The following is a 14,565-nucleotide window of genomic DNA, read 5'->3' on the forward strand; positions in this document are numbered from 1 at the left end:
CGTCAACCACATGTGACGACCCCGGGCTGGACTCCACTTCATCCACGGTGAAAGCCGATCCGGTGATCCACAGCACAAAGTTGTAGTATTTCCTCAGCAACCAGCACGGATCAGCTCTAGGCATGACGAAGCAGATATCGTCCTCTTTTGGAAGACCAAACAAAGTAGTTTCCCTGTCACAACGAATCACACAGCGCCTTCATGACATGGCGGCGGCAACAACAATACTACAGCGAGAATAAAAGTTACACCTTCTTTCTTTGCGTGAACATTTGGGCGGCGTTATGCAAATCTTCCCACATAGTGATGTAGACATGTGGGGGCGTGTTAGAATGAGCCGTTTTAGGTAGGCGTGGCTGACTCTTCACTTTTGTAAAGAATATCTCTTTGGATTTAGTCTTTGCAACTTTACAGATCTTCTTTATGCACCAAGAGCTTGTAACACTCCAAAGAGAAAGGAAAAATTGAAATCGCATCATATGACCCCTTTAAATGAACTTGAGACAAACGAGATAATTAATAAACACAGGTGGAACCGAATGAACTAATAAAGCCACACAGGAAAACTATGCAAGGCAGGTAGAACAGAAACACAGGGAAATCTAAAACATGACACTGAAGTCTGGAGTAATGATGCTGAAAATTCAGCTTTACCATCACATGAATAAATTACATTTTAAACCGTAACAAAATAGAAAACTGTTATTTTAAAGCGTAATAATATTTCACAATATCGCCGTTTTAATGGTAATGTATGTGTATACTGTATAAGACACTGGGCTTCAATACCTTTTTTTTTTTTTTTGCACCAGCGGATTCCTTTCTTTTATCTTGTCCTGATGAATAACTGCAGAATTTATCAGTTCGGCCTCTGGTATATGCAATAGCATTGTGTGATAAATCTGGTTTAAAAAGATCTGCATTAATTAGCACTAGATCAAAGTCTCCTGCTTTTTTTACGTTCTTCTGCTCTAGCCACATGTGGTCCACAGACTCGGCCCAGGCATATGGTTTTATTTAGGTTTGTGGAAAGGTTAAATAGGAAACTTGGATAAGAGAAAAGGCACTGAAATTTTGAAAGTTTCTGGGGCATTTTAAAACATACATGTAAAAACTTATCAGTCATTTGGTTTGCAAGTCGGTCTTGGCGTAGACAGATCTTGGCCGTTACACTGCGTTTGTTTCTATTGGCTGTTTAAACACAGTTTGTGTTAGGCTAATTCGCTTGGTTAAAAAGCCTGCACCAGACTCCTTTAGATACTGGCACCAGACAAATTGCAGTGCACTTTGTCTTTTTTTTTATTTATTTTTATTTAGATTGTAAGCCTCTCGTTGGGTGTAAGCAAAACTACTAAAATGAGTAAGTGTATATTGGAAACACAGTTTGAGCATTAGTGTGGTCGAATAAAAGAGTTTGACTGAGACACAAATACAAAATGACAAAAAAAAATCTTTATTGGTTAAATTGCTGTTTCACAGATTTGATTAATGTCCGTTTTTGTTTGATTGCTCGTTTTTTCCACTGTCATGCGCACCGTACGACAGCGGATTCCCATGGAATGACATTACATCAGTGTTGTTCTGATTTAAAACCCAATTTGTGCTATTTACCAGATGCAAAATCTTGCCTTAGCCACTCAACGTCCCAAACCCAAGGAGAGCACTGTTAAAGTATAGTGATTTTGCGCCTTGTAGTTTGTTGTAAAATAAATTAGTTACGTGCATAACAGAGAACTTTTTGTCATTTTTGCATCAAATAACACTCTAGCCAAAATCTCAGTGCAAACACCATTGTAGCTGAAAAATCCATGAGTCTCTGTAAATGAGTACCAATATACTATGATGCACAATTTGAAAAATCAAAACAAAGAATGTCCAGAATGAAATTTCATCTACTAGTGTTTGGTAGTTGTGGAGCTACGCTGGCATATATCTCTTAATATAACTGACTAAATATTAGTCCAGCTTTAAAAAGCAGTCTTCTAAAAAAAAAAACTCACATTTGTGACATAGTTAGCTTGATTTACAGTACAAAGACTCTATCTCTCAAGCAGCAATGATTACATTGAGTTAAAAAGGTCATTCACTCCAAAGGTAAGACATTAATTCTACTTATTCTAATTCAAAACTAGTTCATTCCATCTGCCCTTCAAAAAGAAAAAGAATGACATTTAAAATGAGAACAAAAATAAGCCTTTCTCTCCCACACTATTAAGGATAATTTCAGCAAAAATCAAAATGCAGAAAAGAAAATCAAGCCGTGTAACAGTTGGTACAGCAGCTCAGTCCACACATAGACATTTCTGTTGCATACCACGACCCCAAAAAAAACAACAAATATCATCAAATAACAAAAGCCGACACCACATAAATTCAAAGTTTATCAGGAAAATGACAGTCCACTGTGATTAATAAAAAAAAAAAACGTATTTGCTGATGAATGTATTGCTGAAATTTGGATTATTGTCAATAAATATGCACTTGGATGGTATTAATTATGTAGACATGACCTTGAGTAGTAGTCAATCTTCATCTAGTGGTGGATATCCTGTTAATCGTTACGAATAAATAAATATTAATTCATGACTGCTAACACCCTGTTGGACAATGTGGATCTGAGGTCACGTGAACACGTGACGTAATAACCAGGATTGACTGTGGGGGGGGGGGGTTAAAACACAAATCTACATCTACTGTAGGAGTGCAGCTTGTGAAAATGGAATCGTTGTGTGGCATTTTGATAAACCCAATACTAACAAGCACAACAAAATCAATCACATCACCAAGGCATATTCTGGTGGGCAGAATTGAGAGACGTGCCAGGTTTGGCCCCACTTGTGCCCCTTTCGAGTCCCCCTGGCTGTTCGGTTGTTAGGGCATGTTAGCTCTGCTAGTTTCAACATCATTATTCATAATAGTACCTCCAGCATTGTGAGTAATTTTATGTCTCTGTATCGACTAGAGTCTAGTGTGAGGAACTTGAGCGGATGAAGCCCTGCCCCCTCATTACAGGAAATGAACGCGTCTCATTGCCCGTGTCAGTCCTCTAGTGTCGTGACGTGGCACCAAGTCGCACAGCTAGACGTCCAGGTCATCAGGCCTTGCTCGACTACTCATTCGGCTACTGGCACGGCTGCACGGCCGAGCGTCTATCAACGCCAATGGCTGTAGCTCGTGGCCCGGTGTCAGTTTCTTGTGCTCGTGCGTGTTGTCAGGGTAGTCGAAGGCCTGAGCGTGCGAATTGGAGATGGTGCTGCCATTCTGGCCCAAACGGTTCTGTTCTGTGCTGTAGTTGGCCCAGTTCTGCTCGTTGGCTTGCTTGTTGTAATTGCGACAAGAGTTGGTCCGTTCGCCGGTGGCTAGTTTGTAGCCCGGAGGCGACATTGGTGAGAGCGGCGCGGTCGGCGAGGAGCAACCGTTGTAGTAGGCGTATTTGGTTGTGGACAGTTCCTTTGGCGTGGGGCTCAAGGTGCCGGTGGGGAACTGGTTTGGGCGACCTTTCACACGGTCCTTGATCTGTTTGAAGAGCACATAGAAGAGCTCGATGATGTTGAGCATAAGTGAGACAAGCGAAACCACCAGCATGAAGATAATAAAGATGGTCTTCTCCGTAGGGCGGGAGAGGAAGCAGTCCACCCGATGAGGGCAAGGCAATCGCTCGCACGTGTACACAGTGGACAGGCTGAAGCCGTAGATGAACCACTGGAGCAACAGGAAGCCCACCTCAAAGAAGGACTTGAAAAGGATGCTGACGATGTAGGTGCGCAGCAGGGCACCCTTCATCTTCACCTTGCCGTGCTCCTCCAGGCCGTGCTTGAACTTCTTGTGCTCAATCTTCTTGAGATGGAGCTCGACGTCACCACCGTCGTTTTGCACGGCCTTAAGCTCCTCCTCCTTGCGGTTGAGCTTCCCCTCCTTGCGCATCAGGTAGAAAACGTGCGCCAGGTACAGGAGCGTAGGCGTGGACACGAAGATGATCTGAAGCACCCACAAGCGCACGTGCGAGATGGGGAATGATTTGTCATAGCAGACATTCTCACAACCGGGCTGCTGAGTATTGCACTTGAAAGCTGACTGCTCGTCACCCCAGGCCGACTCCACTGCTGTTCCCAGAACTAGGATCCGGAAGATGAAGAGCACGGAGAGCCAGATCTTCCCTCCGGCCGTGGAGTAGGCCTGCACCTTGTCAAGAAGTCTTCCCAACGCACTCCAGTCACCCATCTTGAGGGAGTTCTAGCTGAAAATAGAAAGCTGAGATGTAATTAAATGTATTTAGACACTTTTGGACACTTCAGTGACACTTGAATATGTCTGAATGTCATTGCATTAGATGCAAAATACCAAAGTGATATGTCTGAATGGATAATACTTCAATTTGATTTTTTGTTTCTATTATTTTTAACCAAACAGTCCATCACTTTTAGTGGATGTCATATATATATATAGTTATGTAATGCAAAGCAATTCATACATTTTGAAGTGTGGCTTAAGTGGCCACATGTAATGTATTTTTCTGTACATAAAGCACATGATGAAAGTGTTAGTTTCAGCACCTGCTGAGGATGTTATTATGAACATAATCATGAAAAGTGACCTCAAGATTATCATAATATAAACTACACCTGGTCTCGGATAGCTCAGATAACAAACATGTGGCTCACACACGTAGGGGTTTGGTTTAGGGTTGTAAAGATAGCTGCCAGGACTTGCTGTCTTTTGCTTTGTGAAATAAAATTTCTCAAGCACATGCTACCTTGACAGAAAGTGAGTCATTATCTGCTGATTTAAACATCTCTGAAGAAAACGTGACTAAGCAGCTAGGACATTGCTTGACTGGAGAATTTAAAGATCCTTGTTTAATTAGCAAGACGCCGGTCCCTCCAGTCACATCAGAGATGTTGAAATAATGAACAATAACATTCACTTGAAATCTGAATATAATTGGGCAGCAAGTCTTTAATTAAATCCTCTGCATTGCATGGAAAATCAAATAACATAAGGAACAGTTTAAGAAGTTCTAAAGAACTGCCTGATTCATGTGGTGCAGGCATGAAGAAGAGCATCCCTTCAATATCCGGGACAATTTGTGGATCTCGTGGCACTAATAAAAAGTTTAAATGGGGTATATGGAATGCATATTATGACAGTGTTAAAAGTCCATTAAAGACATCACGTGGGCAAAAAAAAATTGTACTAAAACATTATTATTTTTTTTTAAGTATCTTTATTGTTTAGACAACAAATGGGCAGAAATTTGATTTGTGTCTAATAGCTCAGTGTCACATTCTACTGAATTTTAGGTAGCTAAATAGCTAATAACTGTTACATTTATTTAAACATATAAAAATCTAATTACACTGATTGCACAAAATAATGTAGGAATGTCTGGGAATTATGGGAATTACAGGATCAAGTCCTGTAACAGTCAAGCCGCTTACCATTGTATTGAGGGACTGAACAGCGCCCGCTACACGGCGCTATTCACGACGCAGTCGAAAAAGACCGGTTTTCACCAGAAAGTCGTCTTATAGTTGTAAAAACAAAGGAAGAAAAGACCCAAAGTTGTTTTTCATCTTATTCTATAAATAAAATTGTGTTACAATTAAATTCATGTTTTTGATTCCTGTTTACGTTTTTCTTCAAAACTTTTTTTCCAGACACAAAGTTTTTTTTTCAAAGTGTCTGTTATTTCATTTTTGTTTTAATTACTAAAATGCCCATTAAATTACCTTTTTTTCCCCACCGAACGTGTCCTGCACAGCAGACGTGAATAACAATGCTGAGCGAAAATATTATATATTGAACCATATTACTGATATATTATATGAATCATATCATAAAGATTCCGATAATTTCATTAACTTCAAAGCTCACTCAAAGGTTGCTCAAGTTCAAATTTAATATGACAAGAGACATTTAAAACTTTACAATTCTTTAAATGTAACTTTCCACTGTGTTGCTCAGTTCTGAATATTAGTGCCGCTATGGAAAAAATAAATAAATAAAACGTTTTACAAAGTTGTAAGACTTTCTGTAAAAAACGTACCTGGAGAGAAGTAAAGAGAAGGAGAGCCCTGTAGGGACTTGCTCCGTCACCTCTGAAGATCAGTCACCAAATCCAAGTAAGCGACTCTGGAGAAACTGAGGCACACTTGTCAAGCTTTCCCAGCTTATAAGAGACTCAGAGCGAAGAAAGTTGAAAGCAGACGCACAAAGTTTGGCAAAGTCACGTGACTGGCTACATCACAAGAAATATTTTTTTTTTTTAGGTCCACCTCGTGCAGTTTTTCACTTGGTGAGCTTCTTCAACTCAGACGAACAAATGTTTCTCTCGACAACTTTATGAAATTGTTAAAACTTTTGACAATCATAATATAATAAATGCATCAAATATATTATGATATAATGGCATATCTGACGTGTTGATTCTACATATGTAATCTGTAAAGAAGTAGGCTATGTCAGAAAGTTTGTATGATTATCTGAAAAGAATAGACCCTAAGAGGGAACGTTTGTTTTCTTGAGGTAAAGAATGTGAATATAAAATCATACTTTTTTTTTTTTACTGCCTTTTTCTTTCTATGCCTATATATTTATAGTAAATATTAAAAGTTATTTTATATGTGCTAAATATTATAAAATCATGTGCGTGTGTATATTTACAGTTTTTTTTATAATAATTTAATAGCTTTGTCCCTGGTGTCCCTTCTTTATAAAAAAAAACTGATTCACACAGCCATCTTCATACTTATCTCACTGTTTATTCTTATTGCACAAAAACAAAGAAGTTGGTTACACATATTTCGTGGTGCATGCTTTGCGAAAATAATATTTTAAAAGGATATAAAAACTACAGTACAGGAGACAAAAAAAAAAATCACTGGCCTTGTTGTAGTGACAAGATAAGGGTTAGTGAGTGCAACTCAAGAAGATTACAGCGCCATCTAGTGTTCAGTTAGCAAAAGTTACAATCAACAATATTTTGTTATGTTGATTAAATTGTAGTTGTTGAATTAAGTTGATTATATTAGGTATGTGCATTTATCATCTTACAACGATGACTTATTGCCTTATGGCTCAGGTTTGGCTCCATCAAGGCTGCCTTTGCTCTGACCCCATCTGTTCTGAAAGGCCATGTTTAACTCATTGTGTCTCATTCCATTAGCAGCATCAAGTTCTACTGAAAAAGGTGAAGGATGATGGGAATCGCTAGTATACATTGCATTCCTATATTTCTTATTTCTCCCACTTATCCTCTTACAAAGCAAATAGAATATTTCTAGAACATTTAAGGCCAGAGACACACATGCCACCACCAACATGAAGATAATGAAGACCGTTTTCTCTGTGGGTCTAGACACGAAACACTCTGTCTCCACCGTACAAGGCAACTGCTTACAGTGGAACTTACGCTCCATGATAAATCCAAACAGATAATACTGTCCAACGATGAAAGCCACCTCTAACATAATTTTAATAAACAGCTGGGTCAAGTAGCTACCCAGCATGCTTCCTTTGATTTCAACCTTGCCTTTTTCGTTTGTATATTTTGGTGACTTTGACATCGGGTTTCTTTTCTGCTCCTCTCTCAGTTTGTTCTCTTGGTGGATGACGTGCACCACGTGGCCCAGATACACCAAAGTTGGAGTGGAAACGAAGATGATCTGCATGACCCAGAAGCGAATATGCGAGATGGGGAACTTCCAGTCATAGCACACGTTCTCGCAACCAGGCGTGTTGGTGTTGCATACTAAGTTGGATCTCTCGTCACCCCACACATTCTCCGCCGCTGCTCCCAACACCAGAATCCTGAAGATGAAGAGGACACTCATCCATATCTTGCCGATGACGGTGGAGTGGGACTGTACTTTGTCCAGTAAAGCTGAGAGGAATCCCCAATCTCCCATGATTGGTTGCTCAGGGCTTCCCTGGAGGATAAACAGGAGATTTACATTGAATTATCCACAATTAGTTTCAATGAGAAACCATGGTGATCTAAACAATTTGGGGGTCAATAGAGTGAATTCACGTTGGCCTTTTTTCCCAACTTTTTATTTTTATTTTTTTTAAGCCATGTTATAAGCAAACCAGGTTCTTGTTATAATCAAAAAGACAACGGAATATGGAAATTGTCACCTTAAGGCCACCATGAACGTTACAGCATGAAAGAACAATACAGACCTGATCAAAATGACAAGAACAGTTGCAGCGATTAGATTGAGATTTTCATAGACTACTGCTCGCTGACCATTTTGCTGTTGTTTTCACTTCCCAAAAATCTTAAAGAACTTGCTCAATATCTTATCCGTTATACAACTTTCATACTCACCAAATAATATTATGGAGAAAAAATGTCGTGCCTTGTAAGTTTGGAGTATTTGTTGCCACCCTATAAAAATATAAAATCATAATCACGGTTTAGAACAAAATCGAAGACAGGTTGTGTGGTGTTTTGGTTTATTGAGTAAACCTGAAACCTTTGAAGCAAAGTTACTTTTAATGATGTTTCTAAAATGTTGTCTGTAAGACTGAATAAAGATAAGATATAAAAAAACTAAACTCATTCTATTTAAGATATTAAAATTGTTTTATCTGTAAAATATATTTTAAATATTTAAATAAATGAGAAAACGAAGTTATTTATTAAATAACTCAATAATCTGTTGAAGAAAAGTTACTTTTGAGTGATGTTTCTACAATGTTTTCAGTAAGATTTTATAAAGATATGTCTGCAGTAAAAGAAAAAAAAAAAAAAATCATACTCCAACAAATTCCAAATTATTCTTACCTGAACAAATGGATCCGAATGGTAATTTCCCGTAAAGCTACAACTACTACTAAAGATCCTAAAGCATGTATTTAAATAAACATATTTCCTTCTTCAGCTTCCTGAGAAAATGGTTCATTAAAATGGGAAATATCTGTCGGTTTCAATGAGGTCACAGACCCTCAGACAAGACTTGACTGTTTCGATCAGTCATCTTCTCCCTGTGAAATGTGATTTACCTATATCTGAAGGGACACTGAACGCTCCACCCATCTGTATGATGAAGAAAACCAGTTTAAACAAGAATTTTTCACTTCTCTATTTTCGTTCTTGTTGGAACCACTGGCAATTAGTCACGTCATGTGTTAAGTTGCAGCACACTTTCACACATTGGTGAAATTCAGCTAAATCATCAGCTTTGTTTCTGCATCTATATGTGATGGTGGTGTGGTGTAGTGGCTAAAGGTCAGGGCTGGTAAGGTTGCTGGGTTTGAGCCCCATGAAGAACAACAATCACTGCTGTGGCCTTGAGAAGACATTTAACCACTGATTTATTTATTTTTTTTTCAGAGTGACTGTCCCGAAAAAAGAATAAAAGTTTCTGCTAAATTAATACAAATAAACAATATTTTCTCACTTTTTGCGTAAATTGACAAAGCTTGACTGAAAATGATGCTAACGAAATTATATTTACCTTGATTTTCTTCACGGATCACATCTTCATTCAAGATCTTCATTGACACTGTTGTCTCCTTGGTAAATATGTTCACTGACTTTTTATTGTCAAAAAAAAAAAAAGGCTAAAAAATTAAGGCGACTTGAAGTTTGAGAGAAATTGGAGCCAAAATCGGTAATTGTGGTGGAAGTGGTGTCACAACTGAGGAATAGTCATAATTTGTGGGTGGGAAAAAAACACTTCACAACTCTTTGTTTTGTTCATTATAGTTTTAAATGAAATATTTTCTAAGGAATGATTGATTTAAAGTTTAGGTAGTTTAGTGAAAATAAATCAAGTCATGAATCATTAAAAGTGACCTTTAAATAACAAAAAAAAGTTTAAATCTATTAGTTTTAATTAAAAAAAAAAAAACACACATATGTGACCCTGGACCACAAAACCAGTCAATTTTTCGAAATTGAGATTTATACATCATCTGAAAGCTGAATAAATAAGTTTTCCATTGATTTATGGTTTGTTAGTATAGGACAATATTTTGCCGAGATACAACTATTTGAAAATCTAGAATCTGAGGGTGCTAAAAAATCAAAATATTAAGAAAATCGCCTAAAGTTGTCCAAATGAAGTTCTTAGCAATGCATATTACTAATCAAAAAATAAAGTTTTAATATATTTACAGTAGGAAATTTCTTCATGGAACATGATCTTTACTAAATATCCTAATGATTTTTGGCATAAAAGAAAAATCAGTAATTTTGACCCATACAATGTATTTTTGGCTATTGCTACAAATATACCCGTGCTACTTATGACTGGTTTTGTGCTCCAGGGTCACATAATATAATTTTCTGCATAAAACACTCATTGACCCTGACAACCTCTTTCAAGTAACAACTGTTTCAAGTAAAGCCTTGTGTAATCTCCCAGTAAAAAGGAGTTTTATTTCTCAAGGATTGGAATTGTTGTTTAATTGTGTGTAATTGTGGGGGGGGTAATATTTTAAAATAAATTATAATAGGAAACTTATTTTAAATTGCAATAATATAATAAAATATTATAAATATTATAAAATACTATAAATTAATTAAAACATTTACATAAATATTAAGGATTAGAAAATACATATTTATACGGCTATATTCATGGCTAGAGTGATTTTTTTATTCTATTTTAATAATTCTTATCATTCTTAATATGTAATTCCTTTTCTCCCATGTTGTAGTTTCCTTTAAAATTCTTCTCATTTCCAGGTCAGCATGGGCGACTGGGGATTCCTCTCCAAGCTTTTAGACAAAGTGCAGTCTCACTCAACCAATATTGGGAAAGTGCTGTCTTGAGTCTCTGAGTAATCTTATAAAACACTGACACGGCCACATCTCATGTCATACGTGAGATCCAGGGGGCAACTAATGGACTATAGATTTTACCTAACCTTCTCGTTGATCAAAAGGAATATTGTCTCAGGCCCTGACAGAAAGGTTATCTTGCAGTGACAGAACTAAAACTCAAATATGGCACTGGCATTGATGAATAAACCATCAGGGACTTACTTATTGCCACTCTTGTTGAAAATAGAAGCAGAGAAGTTAGGAAATGACGTAAGAGCAAAATCAGCAAATTACACCAAACTCATCATGATTACCAGCTTCAACCACCCCCATATTGTGATGTCACATCATTATATTATTAACTGAAAACTAAAAGAGCTAGCTAATCCTTTCAATCAGATACATTGAAAGTAAATATTAACATTAGTTTGGGGAAAATTATGAGAAGATTTGAATGAAACCAGAAGATCTGATTCCTATATTAAATGGCTGTTTCAGAATAATGTTTCTATTGATGTAATAGGCCAAGCTAAGGTGTTTTTACGATTCTGACTACCTATATGTTTCAGAAGAGTTACAGTAGTTAAAGTGCTTTATAAAATATAATTTTTTCCAATACCAAGCTTTTTCCAACTATTAGCGGTGTAGCACAAACAAACGCAACATCGCTGTTTTTAAAGTAGCACTGCATTGCATCGAACAATGCCAAGCAAGCTGAAGTAAATGCATGTTCTCGGTCTCTTGTATACAGTGCTGGAAAGTCCAGTGAATCGGTTCATCTAAAAGGTCCAATTGAAGGTTCATGTGAAATATGGTTCTTGCTCTGATTCATTCAAATTAATCGGTTGTTCCGAAATGGTCCACTCTCCCATACGTCACTTGGAAAAGTCAGATTCATTCTCGTGAATTGGTCAGTTCTAACAGTTCTTGTAAATGAACAGATTTCAAAAAGATTCACTGATTCGTGTCATTCCAGGTCATTTTTGTAGTGTTTGTAGCTCATTTCTCCAAATAAAACCCCCATAGCCCACTCACAATGACCATAGAGACACATATAGGCTAACCTCTATGGAAAATTATGTGATTGTCTTCTTTTCGTGGTTTGCATCATAGAAATTCCCTTGAGCAGGATGCAGTCTTTCAATTATGATATAGAAGATTATCTGAGGGATATATAAATGGATGTTGAGGGTGAGGACATTTTTAGCACAAAATTTGTGTCCTTTCATGTGGTGTTTGTGTGTGTGTGTGTTTTATTGAGTGGGAACAACCATATCTGCACTGTACAACACCACTTCATAGAACCTCAAGAAAAAATCCTGTTTTCCCATAATTATGGTTTCTGGGGAGAATGTAAGAAATAGCTGTGGTGTAACTGTACGTGATAACTGGACAAAGTTCAGACACACATGTTAACATGTTTATATATATGCTGTAGAAAGTTGCATTTTAATTTATTCATTTGACAGATGCTTTTATGCAAATACTTAATTTGCTTTTGTATCGCACTCAGACGTTTATATTAAAATATATATTAAAATATTTAAATACTAATTTAATATTAAAATATTAATATTAAAATATGAAATTAAAATATTTTTGAAACACTTTAATTGTATAAACCTATAACTGTACAAAGTAAAACCAGCATAACATATTGTTATGATCATGGGCTTGGACTGCATCTTAAATGCTTTGGATGACATAAGATATTTTTTCAAACCGAATTTGCAAAATGCAAACTGTCTTTCCCTTTAACATTGTGTTTGTGTGTTTTTGTGATTTTGAAAAGCACTGTCTATGGAAACGACTGTTTCATCACATTTCTCATGATCATGTGGGAGGTGACTTTTAACATTTGTTGGTTTCATGTATTGCAACATCTTGAGTCATAGCTGGACAATGTAAAGGCTGCTGTGATGTAAATCTCTTTGTGTGATTTTAGACGGGGAGTGAGTACGTGCTCATTGACCTGAAGTGAAATGCAGAATTTTTATTTTTTTTTGTGGGTGGACACTAAATGAAAGCTACACTTATAAAAATTACAAAACTTCAGCATTTTTAATTCAACAGAACTTGAAAGACTGAAAGCTCTGATATCATCTTTTCATCTGCACACAAATAAAGAACAAGTTTCACTGGACCTGCCATCATATAAAAGGTAGGTTAACCTTAGATATGGAATTAATTAAACTATTTTGTTTATTGATTATTGGAATTATTTTCTTATGACACAACATATTATATTTATGCTGATGTTGTGTCATTTTTTCTACTACACTGTATATTACTAGTAAAACCCATACATTTGCTTTTATTCTTACCTCAATGTTACATTTGGTAAGAATAAAAGCAACATTTCCCACATGCGATTCTGGGTGCTCCAAATCATCTTTGTGGCCACGCCAAATCTGGTCTACTTCTGCTACGTTCTGCACGTCATCCATAAGGAAAACAAACTGAGGCTGCATTTACAAAACCAGGCAGAGAAACGTGGCGTAAAACTGCCCAAATACACTGATGACAACGGGAAGATTTATTACAAAGGGAGCCTGCTTGGTTGCTATATGTTGAGTATCATTGTGACCATTTTGTTTGAAGCCGGGTTCATTGTGGCCCAGTACTATTTAATCGGCCTTTGGATGCCCACACAGCTAGAATGTAAGGTAGATCCTTGCCCTGCAGTCGGTCTGCATTGTTTTACATCCCGCCCAACTGAAAAGACCATCTTCATTGTCTTCATGCTCATTGTGGCATGTGTGTCTTTAGCTTTAAATCTAGGAGAGATATTCTATCTGATGGGTCGTAGAGGTGAACACAAGAGGAGGACGCCTGCAGTAGCTGAGATGCAGAAATTAACCCCCACTGAGACATTTTGCTGAATGAAACTGTCTGAAATGACAGCATATTTCCCTTAAAGCTTACTGTATCTACTAACTTTGTAATGTCAGCACGTTTTACTTCTTTAATAAACCATAATTTTATTGGTTTAAGGAAACAAATGATGCATCTTCTCTAATCCAATTTGAACTAGTGACATCTACTGTAAAAATGATACATACGTTTATAACTGTAATACCAGGGGTTGTAGCAATTATTATAAACCCAAACATTTACAAATCTCCACGCATTCTGAGAGATTATTACTTTTCAAGGACCCCTGAATGTCTTCAGTCCCACTTTTCCAAACAGTCTTGCATTTGGAAACTGACTGCAACCACTTTTGCCAGTACTATAGCTACCACAACAATCATTAGAATGTTAATGCACACGGTTATGATTTTTTTTAAATATTTTTTTATTTTATTATTATTTTTTAGGTGAAAACTAGGTCGATTTAAATTTAAAAAAAATGTTTATGTATGTTTTATCAGTTTTATATTAGCTTTGTATTAATAATAGGCTTTGTTATAATTTTAAGCAGAAGTACACACACAAAAAAAGGTACAAAAGCTGTCACTTGGCTGGTACACCTTTGTACCATACTTATCCTTAAAGAGTGTGTTAAATTTTCATATTAGTACCTAAATGGTGCAGTTTAGTACTTTTCATAAGGTCGGCCTACCCCCCAGTGACAGATTTTGTAAAAAAAAAAAAAAAAAAAAAAAAAAAAAGATAAATGGAGTAAATAGTAATGTTAGTAATAGTAAAATGTTAGTAATAGTAAAGTTTGTAATGTCCTCATTTGTTACTTAAAATCGGTGAATACTTGGCACCAGGGGCGCCGCTAGCAATTTTGGGCCCTATGAAAGAATATGAGGTTGGGCCCCCTACCGCACCAAACATACACT

General features: G+C 36.8%; 3 protein-coding genes across 6 annotated transcripts in view; 1 reads left to right on the forward strand and 2 right to left on the reverse strand.

The window, feature by feature from the left end:
- LOC107697126 (gap junction Cx32.2 protein-like) overlaps positions 1–8,985 on the reverse strand; it is a 10,165-nt gene extending 1,180 nt beyond the window's left edge. The window contains exons 1-3 of one of the 3 annotated variants that reach the window (XM_016497767.1): positions 8,789–8,985; positions 8,330–8,389; positions 6,893–7,928 (exon numbers count right to left, since the gene is read on the reverse strand). In XM_016497767.1, coding sequence (XP_016353253.1) covers positions 7,071–7,907 — 837 coding nt within the window. In that variant the 5' untranslated portion in view covers positions 7,908–7,928; positions 8,330–8,389; positions 8,789–8,985 and the 3' untranslated portion in view covers positions 6,893–7,070. Of the gene's footprint in view, positions 1–6,892; positions 7,929–8,325; positions 8,390–8,788 lie in introns of those variants that run through there. The other 2 variants (XM_016497768.1, XR_001635160.1) reach the window with 2 other exon arrangements.
- LOC107697125 (gap junction alpha-1 protein-like) lies at positions 1,433–6,177 on the reverse strand. 2 transcript variants are annotated; one of them, XM_016497766.1, is made up of 2 exons: positions 6,047–6,177; positions 1,433–4,233 (listed from the first exon to the last, which is right to left on the reverse strand). In XM_016497766.1, the coding sequence occupies exon 2, from the start codon at positions 4,219–4,221 to the stop codon at positions 3,079–3,081; it is 1,143 nt and encodes a 380-aa protein (XP_016353252.1). In that variant the 5' UTR covers positions 4,222–4,233; positions 6,047–6,177; the 3' UTR covers positions 1,433–3,078. The 2 variants fall into 2 exon arrangements, with proteins under 2 accessions (XP_016353252.1, XP_016353251.1); XM_016497765.1 differs by having other exon boundaries at positions 1,433–4,237.
- Positions 8,986–13,138: 4,153 nt separating the features above from the next.
- On the forward strand, positions 13,139–13,721 carry LOC107697092 (gap junction Cx32.2 protein-like). Its single transcript, XM_016497734.1, has one exon. The coding sequence runs from the start codon at positions 13,141–13,143 to the stop codon at positions 13,654–13,656; it is 516 nt and encodes a 171-aa protein (XP_016353220.1). The 5' UTR covers positions 13,139–13,140; the 3' UTR covers positions 13,657–13,721.
- The last annotated feature ends 844 nt before the right edge of the window (positions 13,722–14,565 follow it).

Source organism: Sinocyclocheilus anshuiensis, unplaced genomic scaffold (assembly GCF_001515605.1).
Source record: "Sinocyclocheilus anshuiensis isolate Anshui unplaced genomic scaffold, SAMN03320099.WGS_v1.1 scaffold38, whole genome shotgun sequence".
Lineage (NCBI taxonomy): Eukaryota > Metazoa > Chordata > Actinopteri > Cypriniformes > Cyprinidae > Sinocyclocheilus > Sinocyclocheilus anshuiensis.